At 39.6% G+C, this 19,546-nt stretch overlaps 1 protein-coding gene across 7 annotated transcripts in view; it reads right to left on the bottom strand.

The window, feature by feature from the left end:
* Positions 1 to 257: 257 nt before the first annotated feature.
* si:ch73-103b11.2 (protein outspread) overlaps positions 258 to 19,546 on the bottom strand; it is a 64,005-nt gene continuing 44,716 nt past the window's right edge. For 5 of the 7 annotated variants that reach the window (XM_067434551.1, XM_067434554.1, XM_067434556.1 and 2 more), the window contains 11 exons: positions 18,744 to 19,476; positions 16,895 to 17,011; positions 12,453 to 16,154; positions 10,556 to 10,703; positions 8,939 to 9,044; positions 8,643 to 8,802; positions 7,583 to 7,690; positions 7,417 to 7,503; positions 7,167 to 7,332; positions 6,099 to 6,175; positions 258 to 1,450 (listed from right to left, as the gene is read on the bottom strand). In XM_067434551.1, coding sequence (XP_067290652.1) covers positions 1,379 to 1,450; positions 6,099 to 6,175; positions 7,167 to 7,332; positions 7,417 to 7,503; positions 7,583 to 7,690; positions 8,643 to 8,802; positions 8,939 to 9,044; positions 10,556 to 10,703; positions 12,453 to 16,154; positions 16,895 to 17,011; positions 18,744 to 19,476 — 5,476 coding nt within the window. In that variant the 3' untranslated portion in view covers positions 258 to 1,378. Of the gene's footprint in view, positions 1,451 to 5,536; positions 5,597 to 6,098; positions 6,176 to 7,166; positions 7,333 to 7,416; positions 7,504 to 7,582; positions 7,691 to 8,642; positions 8,803 to 8,938; positions 9,045 to 10,555; positions 10,704 to 12,452; positions 16,155 to 16,894; positions 17,012 to 18,743; positions 19,477 to 19,546 lie in introns of all 7 variants that reach the window. The other 2 variants (XM_067434553.1, XM_067434552.1) reach the window with 2 other exon arrangements.

Here is a 19,546-nt window from a genome sequence, read left to right as displayed (position 1 = left end):
TCTCGTTCTCATGGCATTGAAAAAAAGAAAAGAAAAAAAAACATGTAGGGGCGGGGCTTCAGATTATAGCGATCATTTGATTGGACATAAAATCTTTTCTTTTTTTCTGAAGAGAAAAAAGTGCAGTGATCAAAATCATTGATCCATATTGGCGGAAGTTAGAGACTACGTTTTGAACGCTTGTGTCTTCTAAACGCGAATTTTGTCCGTTTTGGAGCTTATAGATAACAGTATGGCTAACATATTAATACAAAAACTTCTATTTTGATTTCAAAAACATTTTTATTATTACAGATGTATCACATTCACACATCAAAATAAAAATATTCATACAGATATGCAATTAGGTGTAGACATACCATGTATAGATAGATATAAAGATATTTTTTTTCTCTATGAAGGCCGAGAGAACAGAATAAAGAAATTTCTCTAAAACCAAATATTTACAAAGCAAATATTGAATATTATACAGTGAGTTTTCTTTGTTGTGTGTTCAATACTTTCTGACTTCTGGAGCAGAAGGAAAATGGAATTACATGTTTCAAAACCAGAACACAAAAATCAACGACTCAAAGTGCTTCATATTCATGCAAAGGCCAGAATTAAACATCTGAAACAACACCACGAAACCATTCAAATGTCCCGTGTTCGAATTACAGGATGAAATAAGCTCACTATCAGTAGCCGAACGAACGCTTTACGCCGGAACACCCACAGCAGATATCACGTTTGGTTGCTCTATATTTTGAACGTTCATATAAACCAAAAGCAACACAAAAGCAATTAAAACAGCAATTCGATTCTCCCCAGTAAATGACTGAAGCACATAATCTCTCTGACGGTCAACAACACTCTACAAAACACACTCACACTCACGTTACCACGTCATTTCATCTCAAGGTTACAGTACTAGAAAGTCTGAAAAAGTGTTATCACGTACACACACAACTTATTTACAATATCATTGGCAAAATAACATCTCTCTCTGTCAATATTCTCTCAGAATAGTCATAAAAATGTCTCCAGCACCCACAACAGCAGCCAGTTCTCCATTCAGAAGATGTTCAGATGAGACGTCTATAGTGTTCTAGTTCAATACTGAGTGTGTTCATATATACTGTGATGATGAAGAACAGCTTCAAGGACTTATAGAGACCAAAAAAAACAAAAAAAAGTTAAAATATGAGGTTCATCCGAGCTGATGGTTGGCAATACAATGTGTCAATATTAAAACGTAACTCCCTTAATTCACAATATTAAAACAATCAGAAAGATACAGTTCTTTACCCTGCTTCATCTACCAACTGAGAAGATCTCAATGAAGACAATAAGAGTGTGAGAATACAAAGAGGAAGAAGAGAGTGAAAGAAAGAAAGTGTTATATCTTTCTGGAGTCTTTAGTTTCGAAGAGCTTCATCCTCTCCTGTACGGTCAATCCCTCCTTCAAACTCTGTAAGAGAGAGAGAGAGAGAGACAAAGAGATGAAAGAGAAATACATATGAATGAAACCAGTCCTTAATAAGACTTCAGTAAGCGCAGATAAGAGAACGCACGTTTTATGTCAATCATGTGATCTTATCATTCTGGGTGAATGAGCCAGGTTTACCAAACAATGTCTCTGCTGTATTTAATAGCCTGGAGGAAACTGGACTAAAAACTTCATTAAATAAATGTCAAAAATTTCTCCTCAGTTCTTCAAATTTAATAGCCAACATAATTTACAGTAAAATTACATTCCCGCCTGTATATAAATGCCTGCACACAACCGTAAATAAAACACAATAAATTATTAAAACTAAAATTCAGATTTTGTACATAATTTCTCTTCAGTTCTTCAAATTCAATAGCCAAGATAATTTATTTAAATTATTTTATCTGTTGTACATAACCTGAATATAACTGTAAAAAATAAATAAAAATGCAATAAAATATTAAATCTAAAATTAAATAAATTAATAATTTCTCCTCAGCTCTTCAAATTTAATGGCCAAAATAATTTACAGTTAAATCATATGATCTGTTGTATATAAAAGTCTGTCACATAGAAATATAAATAAACAAACCAACATATAAATAATATTAAATGATCAATGATGAATAAATATATGAATACTTGTTACATTGCATTTACTCATGTTTGCTCGATTGTCTAAAGTAACCACTAACAATGAACTAGATTACCATCAACTTTCATGACTTCCCTTGATCATATTTTCCAGACATGTTTATTCAGTTCATGTGCTTTAAACTGGACTAATGTGTGTTGACAACAGTCCACTGTGGGATCATGCACATTCCTTAAAGGGACATTCAAGGGGTTTTAAACCAAAGCCTGTTCCTTTATTCACTTGTTTTCCTCTAAATGGTTTTAGATCTATCTATCATTCACTGCCTGAGACTGTGGCTGCTTCATTATGCAACATGACACCTGCAAAAGACGGTCACATGAACACCACGTACCAACTCGACACACACGGGTGTCCGCTTTCTTTATTATTACACTATTAGATCGGTCTCATTGCCTTCAAGAACTAAACGAGACACACGACACTTCGTTTACTTCGTGTCATGAAGTAATGAAGAATTTGAGATGTTATTTGATGACAATTTACCCCAAGAGTACACAAAAATAGATATAAAAACCAATCATGTTTCCCAAGAAAGCGACGAAACAGGGTTTGAAGTAAAAATATATCCTTAAACATCCCTTTAAGTTGTCTAATATAGTCAGGGCTTATCACAGAGGAACACACAGGAAAAACGACAATGACACACAAAGGTCTATTAAGACGGTAATTGTTTTACATGCGAGTCAGTCACTGATTTAATTACATGTCAATGATTTAAAAATATTGGTGTTTGCCTCTATCCAACTATCATTAGCATGATATAAATCTAATCTGAATCAACGCATTTGAGTTATGGCAATATCATCAGAACCACGGCTGACTTTGTTGTACATATGAGGACCACAAAAGAGTGAAAATAAATGTGAAAATCTTTCAAGGGAGTCGTGCAAATATGCATTTACAAACAATTACCATCCAAATAGGGCTAAAGTCTTCTTAAAACACCAAAAAACACAAATCACACACACAAAGCAAGAAAATTCTGCATAAAAACAGTAAGAACACATAACATTCAGAAAAATGTGATCTGTGCTGATTATGTGTGGACTTTATGTGACCGTCAAACTGTTGGGAAGGTGTAGGACTCATGCAGGTTTCAAAGGCTGTGTTCAGGATGGAATACTAGCTCACTAAATAATGCACAGTATACAATACACACCAACTAGCATTTCAAATATATCATATGAAACAGTAGGTAGAATCCCATGCTAAAATACTATAACTATTGTTAATTTCACATTGCTCAGTGAGTGGAAATCCATGAACTAATTTAGATTTTTAAAGTGCCACTGTTATGCTTTTTCTGATATTGTCCTGAAAGTTTCACAGATCAAAAGACAAATGGAGTTATGGTCTCCTAAAAGCAAGAAGTGATTCGGATCTGCCTGAAATGAGTCACTGGTGAATCCAGTCTCATTTCCTGCTTACAAACCAATGTAGGTTTGCCGTCTGACCAATCAGAGCAGGCTCTCAGAAAGGCGGGGTTTAGAGAGACCGAATCCTTGATTAAACAGTTTCAGACACTGTGAGAAAAGAGCTGATGCTGCAGTATATCAAGTGTTTTTTTGAGCTTGGATGAATGTAAACCTGTGGTAGGAGACTCCAAAGCAAAACTAACAAACAATGTTTATTAACAAAGATTAGAGAGGAGGGCTTTCAGATAATTGAGGCCCCCGTCCACACGAAGCCAGAGCTTTCCCAATCCGATCTTTTTTTCCCCTCGTTTCAAGAAATATCTGCATCCACACGAGATCACCGAAACCGACTAAAAACAATGCCGTTTGAATGCCAGGCCAGTGTGTGGCGCTGTAATTCTGCCACAGAAATACACTAAAAATGGAGAAGAAGAGTTGTGGCTAGAAGGGGTATAGCAGTGGTCGGAGGTGAGGCAAAATCTAAAATAACAATAAATACATTTGCTACTTAACAGATGTGTTTTATTATGGTCTACACCTACCCCAACCCTAAACATACCCTTACAGTAATGCAGATACGTTAATTAAATGATACAATATTGATGTGCGCATGCCCGGTGCCTTTAGTTGTATCCCTTAACTCTTCACCGTGCTGGACGTAGTGTGATGACAGACATCACTGTTTCAGAAAATATACGGATTCGCTGTACACACGAAAACAGAAGATTGTCGTTTTCAGATTTATCCACTCTGGGACCCGGTTTCAGAAAATATCCAATTCATGCTTCCAAAACGCCGGATCCGTGTGGACGAAACGCTGATATGGTACTAAATGTATACGTATACAGCTAAACGCGTCTCTGTGTGGACGGGGCCTGAAACAGGTGCAGAGCACTCAGCTAATCAACAAAGAGGTGTATATATATATATATATATATTAGGGCCGGGACTTTAACATGTTAATTAATTACGCAAAAAAAAAAAAAAAAATTAACCACACTTATTTTTGCACCGCGGAACGTTTTTCAATGAATTAGTTTCGACGGACCGATTATACTGGAACACCAACTAGCGCTCGCTCCGGAGTCACGACAACAACAAACCATGGGTGCGTCTCAATCAGCTCCCTAGTTCAGTAGTCAGGGCACTGATCAGGGAGTCAGCCCATTGACTTATGTCTTGATCAGTGCCCTGACTAGTGAACTATGGAGCTGATTGAGACGCAGGGCATGAGTGAACATGAACGAAGAAGCTGATGAGACTGCTTTGCTTGGCTCCGTGGACGGGAAATTTTGTTTTAAAAAAACAAAAGAATGGAAGCGTCGTCAAGAGCATGGTTGTGTGCAAGCTATACAACAAGGAATTTGCGTATCACCGCAGCACATCGAGCCTCAAATATCACAAATATGCTTTTGCTAAACTTAATGGCAAACATTGTGCTGGTCTGCTGGACTGAAATAAATAAACAATATTTTGTTGATTAAGCTTATGTATTCAGTCATTATTCAATGGTATACTAAAAATACATGTGATAAATTACTTCTCATTGTTCTCAGGTCAAATATTTATATGTAATTAAAATGCGATTAATTTCGATTAATTAATTACAAAGCCTCTAATTAATTAGATGAATTTTTTTAATCGAGTCCCGGCCCTAATATATATATATATATATATATATATATATATATATATATATATATATATATATATATATATATATATATATATATATATAAACGCATTTAAATTTACTCTATATAATTATATGTAAGTGCGAACTCGTGAACCTTTAAAATATCATAACAGGGGCACTTTAATTACATTTTGTGTAAAAATGTTAAAATAACGGCTGTAAATGCTTTCGGTTCATTCCTCACACTGGATATGAAAGTGGGATGCTTTGCATTGTGGGATACAGTATTCTGTGCAATATGCTTCATATTCCATGCTAACATAACCGTACTCTCACAAGAGCGATAAATGCTTCACCTGTTGGACCTGATGGGGTCACAGCGGTCAGCTACCCCCGACAAACCCCTCACTCTCTGCCTGACAGGGCAACGTACACATGTGAGGACACACACACACACACACACACACACACACACACACACACACACACACACACACACGGTTCCATACTTCGTACACATAAATACTACGGCTGTCACTTAAAAAAAACTTAAATTAGTATGAATTCTGTATAGAAGCTTATTTTTACAAGATAAAAAGTCATTTTTTGTTCCGTAGTGGAAAAAAGCTTCCATAATTCTATAACATTTACTATTTAAAAAAAAAAACTGCACATAAAATTAATACAAATTATAAATATTTCAGATGGAATATAAGAATTTCACAAACTCGATTGTAAAATGAATTGTATATATTGACTCTTTGTATAGTATAGTTTATATCAATTTTAACTGACAGCACAAACACAAACAACATAATTTTCCACATAAATGTACAGGAATATCAGTACGCTGAGGGTTGTCAATGGCTGGCAAGAATGTTTATGACACAGACAGACATACACACTTTGAACTCTCACCTTTGACCTGACCCCACGTATCTGTCTGGATTTTTCTTTCTTCAGGAAATCTGGGTTACTCTTTGACTTCATAATGTCTGTATCAAACACAAACACACATCCGCTCATACATATACACAGACAGTCAAATGTTTAGTGTTTGTTCACACTCTTATTGTAATAATTTAGCTGGAGTTTGGCCATGATCTGAGATGATCTAATAGGAGTTCACCTGCATCAGCCAGCAACTGAGACTTAACTTAACAACTTAACTTGAGAAACATTATTATTAACAGTTGCAAAACCTACATTATTTAAATCTACATTTCTGTTTTAAAATATTTTAGGTGCATTTTATGGAAGCTTGTCTCCGCCACAAAGTAAAATATTTAAAAAATATATAATATTTTATATAGTTTATATAACTTCTATATATAAATATAACTATACTTATATAAATTATATAAATTCTGAGTTCTTTTCTCAAAATTGTGAGATATAAACCTGTAAAAATAATATAAACTCCAGATATAAACTACACAAAAAAATGGCCCTCAGAATTGGACTTTATAACTTGTAATCGCTAGTTTATATAAATAAAAAAATAAAAAAAATAACAAAATTCAGAATTGCGAGTTTATATCTCACAATTTTTACTTTTTATCTCGCAATTGCATGAAAAAAGTCAGAACTGCGAGATAAAAAGTAATTACCTTTTTTATTTTTGATCCTGTGGCGGAAACAAGCTTCCACAACATTTTCGTAAAAATGTAGTAATTTTTTTAATATATTTTTAACAAATAATATAATAAAAAATAATATATATATAAATAATTGTTTAATTCAGTGTATATGTGCTCTTCTTAACTGCTATAATTAAACAGATAATTAAACATTTATTTTACTCTCTAGTCATGAATATCAGCATCTGCCACTGAAACATTTATGATAACTGCTAGTACTTTTATGGTGCTTTTTTGGTCCTTTAAATACATTTTCCTTTAGTACACTACGGAAGAAGCCAATTCATGCGGATTTGAAATGCCATGAAGCTGAATGGGTTGCAATTTTTGTGTTCAAAAATCTCACCATATCCAGCAGTAACGCCACTTCCTTCAGCATCTAATTCCCCAAGAGCTTCTGTAGCAGCCAAAAGTTTCTCCCTCAGCTTGTTAATGTCACAGTCAGCTTTAGCCTTCACGATACTGAGCTCCGTGTAAATGTCCTTGTACTTATCTGAAGCATACTTCTTATCCTGCAACACACACACATGACACACATCAGAACGCGCTAGCATGTGTTCGGAGCTGTCAAAGAGAAACACGTGTTTGCATATTACTCGAAGTGCCGACTGCAGCTCGTCTTTGAGAGAGTTTATTTCCTGTTTGAGGTACTGGATCTCTGACTCCTTCACTCGCAGCAAAACCTGCAGCAAAACAATATTTAGATGATGTGCATGACACCTTTCATTGATGAAAAGGCAGATGAGAGAGTATGTGCTGTACCTCCAGTTCATAGATGTCTTTGCCTTGTGTCAGAGGGGAAGTTGATTTGTCTCCACTGATGCAGGAGTGCATTCTGGTGATCTCTTCATTCAGACGATGATTCAGCTCCTAAAACACACACACACTAATTTAGGTTTATATCATGGTGGGAAACGTTGACTACTTAAGGGAAGACAATACAGGAAAGAAACTTGGTCAGGCAAAGGCTGTTTAGCTTTTCATAACATGTTGTTTCAGATAAGTGGAAAAGAAACACTTGTAAGGGTTTATTTTATCGCACAATCTATTTTATGAGTCTGAAATAGGTTTTCTGAGTCAAAATGAGTCAGGAATCTCCAATTTAGCAGCACAAACTCCTATTTATATTCTGAAGGATTTGTTCATATATAATTTGCCTGATTTTATACAACATTTGTTTTGAAAGTGATGAATAGAGATATCCAAAATGTACATGTATTTACTGTAATGTCAACAAAATGATTTATATTCTGGAAATGCATGAACATGTTTGCATATTTAATTAGATAATGCCTCATTTGCATAATTAAACAATATTTCAGAACTTGAAATACAAAAACAATTATTACAAAAATTAAGTATCGCAGGGCTGTCACTAAAGGTTATTGTGGTAATCGAGTAATCAGCCGATTATTTTGATGATTAATCGAATAATCTGATATTTAATCTAGGTAAACAATAGCCTATAAAATGACTTAAAATACATAAATGATAATAACAAGGCAATACCTTTTGGTTCAAATTAAGTATAAAAACCAAGCCAAATGGCCATCCTAAAGTTTTATAGAACAACACTTAAAATACACAATATAATATAGTACATAATATAAACAATAAACATATGTATTAAGTGTTATACCAATCGCATTCAGAGGGAGCCAGTGGTCTGGTTTTGTTATTGTACCACTTACTACAGCAGATCAAACAATCATGATTATTTAATTATTTAACTCATTAAAAAAATATATTATATAAGACATTTTAGACTCTTTATCAAGCGGTTTTCCCTCTTGAAAAAAGTTTGTAGAAAGTTTTGATTGACCTGGTTGTGTATATGCAGTTTCTGGTTCTCCCGCTGGCACTGCCCTAACGCCTGTCTCTCTGCTTCCAGCGCTTGAGCCAAATGTGCATTTTCCAAACACTTCTGCGAATACTGCTCAGACAAAACCTCCAGCTCGCGATGGATAGACTGCAACTCCTCTCTACATGGACACAATGTCAATCAAACTTCCAAACATCAAAACTTCCATCCGCTTGGTAAAAAGCATCAATGAATAAATGTAAAACTTCCTAGGGACAATGATAAACGAGTGAGTGAGTGAGTGTTTGGTGTCTTACTCATATTGTCTGTGCAGCTCCTGGATGTCTGCGCTCACACCGCACATCTGCGACCGTTGCGTTTTCTCCAGTTCTTCGCGATGAGCATTTTTCATGGCCTCAATCGCTGCACACGGAAACAAACAATCCAGTGTGATGCTTCAACTCAGTGACAAACTTGTGCAGATTCCAGATAAATATCAATATTTTAATATCACATTACTATAATCAGGGGCGTGGGACTGGGGGGATAAAGGGTACTGAGTAACCAGGGCCCGAGGCAGGGAAGTCCATTTTCTATACATACACATACATGGTACGGGGGCCCAGCAAGATGGTTTGTACCCAGGGCCCAAAATTTGGTGCTACGCCCCTGACTATAATAAAAAGGAAAACGAGTGTGATTAATCTGATATTTACAACATGAATTAACTATAACATTTATTATCAGGGAGCTATACACCAATCAGGCATAACATGACATCTAATATTGTGTTGGCCCCCCCTTTGCTGTCAAAGCAGCCCTGACCCATCGAAGCATGGACTCCACTAGACCCCAGAAGGTCTGCTGTAGTATCTGGCACCAATATGTTAGCAGCAGATCCTTTAAGTCCTGTAAGTTGCAAGGTAAGGTCTCCATGGATCAGACTTGTTTGTTCAGCTCATCCCACAGAAGCTCGATTGGATTGAGATCTGGGGAATGTGGAGGCCAAGTCAACACCTCAAACTTGTTGTTGAGCTCCTCAAATTCCAGAACCAATTTTGCTTTGTGGCAGGACACATTATCCTCCTGAAAGAGCCACAGCCACCAGGAAATACCTTTCCATGAAAGGCTGAACATGATCTGCAACATTGCTTAGGTAGGTGGTGCATGTCAAAGTAACATCCACATGGATGGCAGGACCCCAGGTTTCCCAGCAGAACATTGCTCAAAGCATCACACTGCCTCTGCCGCTCGCCTTCTTCCCATAGTGCATCCTGGGGCCATGTGTTCCCCAGGTAAGCGGCGCACACGGCCCTCCACATGATGCTCATGTGCCACTGTTGGCGGTGGACAGGGGTCAGCATGGGCACCCTGACTGGTCTGCAGTTATGCCGCCCCATATGCAACAAGCTGCTCTGTGTATTCCGATACCTTTCTATCAGAACCAGCATTAACTTCTTGAGCAATTTGAGCTCCGGTAGCTTGTATGTTTGATCGGACCACCAGCCTTCACTCCCCACGTGCATCAATGAGCCTTGGCCGCCCATGACCCTGTGGCCGGTTCTCCACTGTTCCTTCCTTGGAGCACTTTTGATAGATACTGACCACTGCAGACCGGGAACAGCCCACAAGAGAGATGCTCCAAATCAATAATTTTTCCTGCTTCTAATACATCAACTTCGAGAACAAAATGTTCACTTGCTGCCTAATATATCCCACACACTAACAGGTGCCGTGATGAAGAGATAATCAGAGTTATTCACTTCACCTGTCAGTGGTCATAATATTAAGCCTGATCGGTGCATATAACGCTACATTAAACATTACATTAAAACACTTTTCACACAGACAGCTATTTTCAACATCAAAGCAAACTAGAAACAATTAATTTTCAATTAAAAAATGGTGCATTTTCTATTTGGTGGTTTTATTACCAGCAATAGTGGCATTTGTTTCCTCCTCCAACAGTCGTTCTTTCTCCTCCAGAAGTTTCCGGATCTCCCGCTGATGCTGTCTCTGGATGTCCTCGATCACTTTCTGATGCGTCTCCTCCATTGCTGTAAATCCACGCTCACATGTCGCCTGAGTTTCACAAACAAAATCAGATCACAAACACAAACAAAGACCAAACGATCTCTCTATCATAGCAGGCTCTATACTAGGGCTGGGTATCTATTGTCTTTATGGCTTGATGGTGAATAAAAAGTCTATATAATTTACTCAGCAAAGCCCATTTTTAATGTATTTGGCACTTTAATGGTCAATTTTGAAGTCTTTGAAAAAATTTGTAATCCATTCGTTTGACAAGGCATGCATTAAAGGGATCATGAACTGCATTGTTTAATTTTTTTATGTTTCATGTGGTGCAATTAGAATGGTAGTATGATTTTTACATAAAAATAAATAAATCATAATTTAGAAATAAAAAGGCATTTTTCCTACCCTGATTTTAGCCAACGCCCATTGCTCTGATTGGCTGACATCTTTTGCATATGAAATAGCAAGTATTACATGTGTAACTCTCTCGAAAACTTTTTTTTACGTTTTTACTATTACAGCTCTCAAGGTTAATTAATCGTGAAAAGTGTTGATTATAGCACTATATTTAGATCTAAAAAATTATATTAGATGAACAGTTGCAGTGATGAGCATTGTAGCGATCACTGATTGCATTAACGCAGTTATCTCATTGAAACTCGATTTCTGCACACTAACACAAATTACTGGTCACAGATCAGGCATTAGAATTAACACGGTTACTTACATGTTGTGACATTACTGATGAGTCCATATCGTAAAAGTCTCTTTGCAAATTGACCGAATACTCCCCAGTGAACCCACTACATTGGCATGTGTGATTCAATGGGCAGGGCTAAACAGGCAGTGATGTAGAAGTAGGCATTGATCGTCTTCTGCGGAGGCTGTGTTTAGCTACTCAATCACGTAATAAAGTGGCAAATTCCACATCCTGTCATTATGGCAGATTGACTTATATAAATAACCTCTTATATGTCAAAAGATCAAGGGAATTTTGATTTCTCAGTTCATGACCCCTTTAAATGATCAGTCTTGGGATCTTAAGATACAATATAATCTAATTATGCAAATGAAGAAGTTAATCAGAAAACCAATCTTTACCCAGCCCTACTCTCTACAGATCTATGGCAACCGGGACTACAAAAGGGTTGGGTAGCATCAAAGGGGATGGCTAGATTCATCATGTTTATCATTTAAACATTTGCTCATGTGATGAGAGATGATAGAGGGCACAGGAGTGAAGCAAATCAGCATGACTGATAGGGGTTAACTACAGCAAATTCATGCAATCAAACTCTCACACTAACACAGAAGACAATGCTAACACTGCAACAACACAAGGTGTTTTGAACAGAGGAAGTCCTAAGGGAGCACAGTAGAAAATAGTAATTTGTAAAGAGTAAAGAGTAAGTAAAGAGTAATTTGTGATAGGTTTCAATCAAGGTCATTGTGTGTGCTCAAGACTCCCAGTGCTGCTAATGTGCACTACAGCATTGAAAAAAGGGGAAAGCTTCATGGTTATGAGGCTACAGGGTTGCAGTGGTCATCCCAGCATTATTTCCAAAAACCCAACAGGCAAAAAAAAAACCTAGATATGTATAATACTTGTGCAGATTTGTAATTTTGAAATGTGTACCGTTTCTTAAACTTGTATAAACAAATGCAATAAGCAATATTCCCAAAATGATTATCATATAAAACCACTGCAACCCAAATTAGCAGCAACAGCCTAAAAACATGGGGCCATGGAGGTGATTGGGTGTGAGATTATATTTGAAAGGTGAAAGGTTAAACCTTGAGGCTGTCCAAGTCTCGCTGGTACTTCTCCCTCAGGCTGGTCAGATCTCCATCCAGTGGTTTCTGTTCTAGCTCCTCTCTCATTCTGCTCAACTGCATTTCCAGCTCCCGGACACGGAGCAGGGACTCTGAATCTCTGCACGTTACCCGGTCAGATCCATCCCCTTCCTCCATGGGACATGCGTCGACCTCAGCTTTGTTCTCCACTCTCTCGCTCATCTCCTCCAATGAGCAGATGGTCTGACTGTAGCATTCTTGTAGCTTGTGGAGCTCCTCCCTGTTGGTGTGTTCTAGTTTCTGGACCTTACCCTGAAATTCCTGCTCAAGTCTTCGGATGTGCTCTTTGTGCCTCAACTCAGCATCTTCCATTTCTAGCAGCAGGGTCTCCAGCCTATGTTGGTTGTTTGCAGCACGCTCCATTAAGTCAAGCTCTCTTGTTATCTGCTCCTGCTCAGCCCTTCCCATCTCTTCCGCATGCCTGCTCTTCAGCTCCTCTTTCTCCTTAAGAAACGCCTCTTCAAGCTGGGTTAAGTTCTGCCGTTGCTCCTGCAGCTCCCTGAGCTTATAGGATAGTTCCCCTCGTAGCATGTCATTCTCCTCCTGCAAGGAACTTATAGTGCCAGAGAAGCTCAGATGCTCTTTCTCCACGCAGCTTTGGTAGTGCCTTTGGATGGCTGCAACACTCTCAGCGTGTTCCTGGACGAGCACTGCCATGTTTCGGCTAGTCTCTTGGCAAAGAGAAAGTTCCCTGGTGTGACCTGCTCTCAACCTGCAAGCAACATATGCAACCTGCACCTGCATCAAGGCCTCTCGCATACAAACCGAGCTGGAGTCGCCACGCCATGAGCTAATTTGGATGGCATTCACAAGTCCGGAAAGTGAATTTGATTCCCCTTCCTCGCAGACCCTCTCAATTTCCTGAGAGAGATTTCGAAGGGCTTTTGAATGCTTCTTGAGCTCAGCAATAAGATTTTCCCAGCCTGTTTGCAGATGTGATTCTGATTCTGCGCCCTGGGATAGCGTGCCAAGTGCTAAGTGTCTACGGACAATCTCTGCCGCTAAACTTTGAGCTTCCTCTATCTCAATCTGCTCCATGTAGGGAGCAAGTTCAGGAGGAGCAACATCAGCAAGATGAACAGTATTGCTTTGGCCCATGCTCTCAATGTGAGCATACTTAGATGCACAAACAGCATGTTTCAGAGCCATGTCCCTTTGTTTCAAGGTTTCATTTGCTTTGACCAAGTCTTTTTCAAGCTCATCAAATTTTTCCTGAAAATTCATTGTTAGATTCTGAAGTGAATAGGCAAGCTCGGCACTAATGCAGGCATTTTTTATGACATCCTGTGAAAAACCGCTATTTGCTAGTTTACCCATCTCAAGCTTGTCCACCTCTGCCACGAACATGGTTTCCAACATAAGTTTTCTTGTAAGTATGTCAGCATAAACAATTGAGAGATAGCCATTGCAGTCCTTCTTGATGTTTTCAGCATCCTTGTGAATGGAGTTTAGGGCCGACATAATATCAGAGTTCAGGTCCTGCAGAGAGAAACCCATCTTCTCCAAAACTTCAGCCTCAAAGGATAATGTTTTGGCAAACCGTTTGATATTTTCCTTCATTGATTGCGCATCTGGTGCATCAAAGATCTGGCACGACTCATAGAATGTGCTGCCCTTCCTCAGGTACGTGGTGGCACAAACCAGCCGTTTCTCTACTTCTGTAAGGATACAAACGAGAGATTCAGTAGAACTGGTCTCTTTCTGATTGCTGAGAATTTCTCTGACTTTTTCTGTGCAAGACTCTACCAGTGCCAATGCCTTCTCATATTCATCAGTGTCCTGCTCACCAAAAGTCTTGAGGGATTTCTGACTGGATTCATCCATTGGTAATTCATCACATGTTTTACTCGTGCAGTCCTCCATGGTCGCTCTGGTGCTCAGCTGTTCCTGCAATGCTGAAAGATCAGGCCGGTCCCGTATCTTCTCAGTAAGGTGTCTGAGCTTCTCCTCTGTAGCCAATAGTTTGGTTTCCAAAGCATTTATGATGGAGATGAACTTCTCTGGATCTCTGCACTGCTGGAATGAACTGTCACTGATTACACTGATATCTTGGGTCAGGCTCAGGTCATGCATGTGGTCTAGGCTCAGATCTTGCGTCAGATCCAAAGACGTGTTTTCCATTCGAAATCGGTCTGCTCCCTGGGACTGGTGATAAGAATGGCACTGGATGGTAGAAAAGCGAATCCTCTGCCGCTTTACCAAGGACATTTCCGTCTCTGAGCTGCTTCTTGCAAGCATAAGTTGGGAGGGAATGGAGGATGAGGAAACATCATGTTGCATCTCTTTCAAACCCTCAAGCATGTCTTCCTGTGAGCGGCAACGCCGTATTCTGAGATCTGCATATCCAAGTCGCAAGGCATTGAGGTTTTCCTCCAGCTCAGCAATTCGATCCTCTGCAACCACCAGTTTTGCCTGCAGTTCCTGTTCTGCTCTTCGAGACTCTACTAATCCTGGATAGTCATGCTCCATTTTAGAAAGAAGTTCCTCTTTTTGCTGCAAGCAAACTTCCGTTTCTTCTAGACTACTGCCTAAGGCAGCCATCTTTATGAGGGCCTCGCTCAAGTCCTGCTCCTTCTGTCTGATTAGTTGCTCATACATTTCCTTTGTCTGCTTCACCTCCTCTTCCTTCTCTCGTAGCACATTACTTATCCTAGCAAATTCTTCTGAGACACGCTCATACGAGCTCTCAAGGGAATGATAATCTGTTTCCACCGTCGTTAAACACGCCTGTTGCTTTCCAACCTCTCTGTCAGCCTCAGAAATCTGATTGAGGAGTTCTTGACAGCGGCAATTAAGCTGGTCACGTTCCTCCTCCAGCCTCCTCACACTCTCCCGCAGCATTTCCACCATATCTGCCTGTCCCTCCAACTCCTGCTGAAGACGATGCACTTCCTCCCGGAGTCCCATAATTTGCATCCCACCACTTCCTCTCAGCAGCGCCTCCACCTGTTCTTGTGCCTCTTGCAGTTGCTCTTCTATTTCACGCCTCCTCTCTTCGGATTCTGCCAACCTCCAGGTCAGCCCCTGTCGCTCCCGCTCATGCTTTTCCTCCAGGCTCCGCTGCTCTTTTCTCTCCCGCTCATCTCGCATAGTCTGAGATTCCTCAATGGAAATCAGACGCCCAGTGACCTCAGAGAGTCTCTCCTGTAACCTCTGCACCTCTTTGTGCTGGTCTCTCTGCAAAGCTTGCTGCTGTTCAAGCTGTCTCAACTCCTGGTTCTTCTCTAGCAAACTGGCTTCAACTTGACGTAGGCGTTCCTCGCTCTCTCGCAGTTGTGACCGCAACGTCATCTCATTTCGGACCCATTCTTCCTCACGTTCTTGACAGCGAACCCGTTCAATTTTCAGTTCGCTGCGCATACGTGCCACAGCCTGCTCGCTCACTACAATCTCCGCCATGGCAGTTGTTAGCTTTTCCTCCAAGGCCTCAATCTCTGCCTCATGGTGTCCTATAATATCTTTCGCTTCACTGTAGCTACGCTTCAAGCTGCTAACTTGTTGATTTGACTTATCTTGCTTCCGTCGCTGGCAATCCAGCTCGGACTTTAAATCCTGGTTCAGTTTGCTGAGGCGCTGCCATGGTGCTCGGTGAACAGATGTAGACGCTGCATCAGGTGAAGGCTTTGCAGTGGTCGTGTCACTCTTTAAGAGATTAGGAGGAAAGTACAATTAGTAACAGGAAGTCTTCTCTTTCATAGCCACATACATGATGCTCAACAACATCTAGGCTGTGGCTGGGATCCCAGGAACGTTTGGAGTTCAATTTCCAAAGTTACATACTTACTCAAGCTTTCCACTGTGCTTTTTCAAGATAACATCAAAGATGGAGAAAATGGTGCTCAACAATGAGGGAAAAATGTGAACAACACAAAAAGGGAAATAAATGATCTAAAGAGGCTGTGGAACTACAGAATGCAACTATGAAATGCAACTGTGTCTTTGTGAATAATATAAATGGCACTGTACAGAGGAAACTTAAAAGTAGAAGGAAGAAACAGATGGAGTAACACTACACACAAAATTATAAAACAACTAAAGGAAAATGAAGAACAGACAAATGATACAACCACCATGCAAACTATGCAAAGAATGACAAGAGATGAAAGAGACAACAACAAACAATAGGTAGAAAAGCACAGCTGAAAGCTTATCAGATGTTTACATTTGTTATCTTCAGGAAACTTGTGGTTTGGTTACAAGAACTTTAACCAAAACCCAGTCAGAGCCCAGGGAAAGAAAGACATTGCAGATCAGTTAGTACCACTCATGCTGAGAGTTCCATTAACACCCCAAAATTATATTAGTATTGAAAGAGCCACAAAAACTACCGAAGATTTTGATTTCTGTATCTTTTCTGGCTAGGTTCAGTTCTGTTGGGGTACCTGTAATACGTATCCTTCCCGGGCGTTCTGCTCTCTCCCACGCGCATCCTGAAGTTGCTCCTGTAAGATGCTGTTCTGCTGCTGGAGTCTGGTTAGCTCCCTTTGTGCCTGACCCAACTTCAGATGAAAGCAATCAGATTTGAATGACGAAATTACACAAATATTCAGAACTCAACCCTATATGCACACCTTGGCAATAGAATCGCCATTGGCAAATACATTTTTTAGTTTAGTCGCCAGACTGACATACTTCATTATACTATACTTTTATACTAATAATATAATATATATATATATATATATATATATATATATATATATATATATATATATATATATATATACCAAATTTATCAATATCTTTGTAAAATGGCACAGCTTTTTAAACATCTGAACGTACCAGTAAATAACGTATACTCTTAACACCAGTCAATCAGGACTTAGACTATGTTATGATATTATGATAATCAAGCACTATTTAATTATAGAACTTTAGTAATTAGAACTGAAACTGTTGGTAACCATGTATGAATGCTAACGGTCGACCGATTCATCGGAATTGCCGATTAATCGGCCCCGATAGCTGATTGGTGGAACAATCAGATGTCATCAAAAATCAATATCGATAGTTTTTCCGGTTTGCGTCCATTGCGGGAGCGGCTGAGAAGGGTGCTGTCATTACACAGTAGCCTACGAGAGCTCTGAGAAGGGTCTGCTGGCATTATATAGCACGAGAGCGGCCTCTAGAGGCCAAATAAAAAACTATCACTGTTTACATTAACACCTGAGGGAGGCCGCGCGCTTCACCGAACGCTGCACAGAGTGTGCTGACACATCTGACATGCGTTTAAAACAGCGAAAGGGAAACGGTACGTCGCCAGATAGCTGAGAAACTCACGTGCTTATTCTGAGTGTTCAGCGAGTGAAACTATAGCTGTGTCTCATTTCGTTAAATTTCGAAGGCTGCATCCTCCGGAGGACACGTCCTGTGTAGGATGCAGTATACGGAGTGTCCTCAATCAGAATTAAACGAGACGTCCTTCGTAGGACACTCAGGCAGAAAGTATCACGTTGCTATGCCAACAAGTTCAGCCTCGTTGCGCTCTCACGCCAGTTATATGAATGAAAATTATTTATAATTTGAAAATGACTATGAAATGTTTCTTGTCTTGACAGCAATGTACTGTTCTAAACGTTTAAAATGCACTAAACAGTTGTAATCCTGTTTAACACAACTATCTGTTTGAGGTAATAGAGCTTAAAAAAAACAACAAAAAAAGCTTGAACTACTTAATTTAAACACCACACCTACGCTCACATGTATATCTGGCGGTGGTGCCGTTTTTTCATGTAATATAAAAAAAAAAATGACGGTTGTTAACGGAGACGCAAAGAATTGTGGGTTATCTCGAGCCGTGAAGGATACACCTCGTGCACACTCCGAAATCCTGTGAAAGAAGGACACATTCGAAGGTCGCATTTGAAGTGTCCTACTCTCTTTTTGAAATGAGACGGCCTTATGACGTATGCACCCTTCGAATGCGACCTCCGGAGGACGCAGCCTTCTGAAATGAGACAGCTTATATCTATGCTAAACTTATTCTTAACCGCTAACATACACAGGCGAGTAAAATCTAAGAATTTATTAGCCTATGGCTAATGATAGATATTATTTAGTAGCCCAGAGCGAACATTCACTCGCATATGCGAGTGTTTTACTCGCATTGTAGAGGGTTGGAACTGATCTGAATGCAAATCCTAAGATGATAAGTAGTCATCTTCGTCAGAATCCACAGTCATCATTTTATGATGGAGAATTAGGCAAGAAATAAATACGGATGGTTTTTACCTCCTTTTCCAATATGTTGGTCATCTCTTGTGGAGGGACTCTTTCTCCAACAGGTACATTTGAAATGTTAGGAGAGCTGCCAGCGATCGGTATCTGCTTTTCCTCTCTTAGGGGCGTTGTTTCTACCTGATGCCACCTCTGCTCAATTTCCACTTGGACATCAGAGTTTCTGGAGGCCGCTCGGTGACCATCAACCTCCTGCGCGTCTCTAAGTTGGTCCACATCCATTCTCCCCTGTTCCTGTGGCACTTTATGGGGAGGCTTTGACGAGAACTCTGACACCGTTGTCACATTGACTGCACTTGCCGTTGGTGTGTTCATATATTCCTGCACCACTTCTTCATCTCTCTGTGGCAACTTATCAGTATGGCTGGTGGTAGTGATGGAGGACGACGTCTGATGAGAAGAGGTGCTAGAAATGGGAGAAGAGGCTGAAGAGGAGGTGGAGGAGGAAGAAGATGAGATAATGATTGAAGTGTCTGCCCTCTTCATTGAGGGTTGTCTGCTCTCGTTTTCTTGTCCTGGGCGAAACTCGGACCAGTCAAAGGTTTTAGAGCGACCCTCTCGCCTGTTGACCCGACTCTTTTGCTCGGGAGGAGGCGCAGAATTTGTGATGTCCTCATGTGAGTTTTTAGCTTCAACCACAGAGCTGTTCAAAAGTTGCGAAGAATTAGGAGGGGGTTGGATGAAGGTTTGCTCCGCATTTGTTCTTGTTCGCTCTTCTGGAAGGGAACTGTGATAAGAAAGAATACTGAATCAATACACTGAGTATTTTAAAATTATTATTGGTGCTTGCTAAGGTA

The sequence above is a fragment of the Pseudorasbora parva genome, chromosome 24 (genome assembly GCF_024679245.1).
Source record: "Pseudorasbora parva isolate DD20220531a chromosome 24, ASM2467924v1, whole genome shotgun sequence".
Classification (NCBI taxonomy): domain Eukaryota; kingdom Metazoa; phylum Chordata; class Actinopteri; order Cypriniformes; family Gobionidae; genus Pseudorasbora; species Pseudorasbora parva.
Note: the sequence above shows the minus strand (reverse complement) of the source record. Positions and strands in the feature narration are given on the sequence as shown.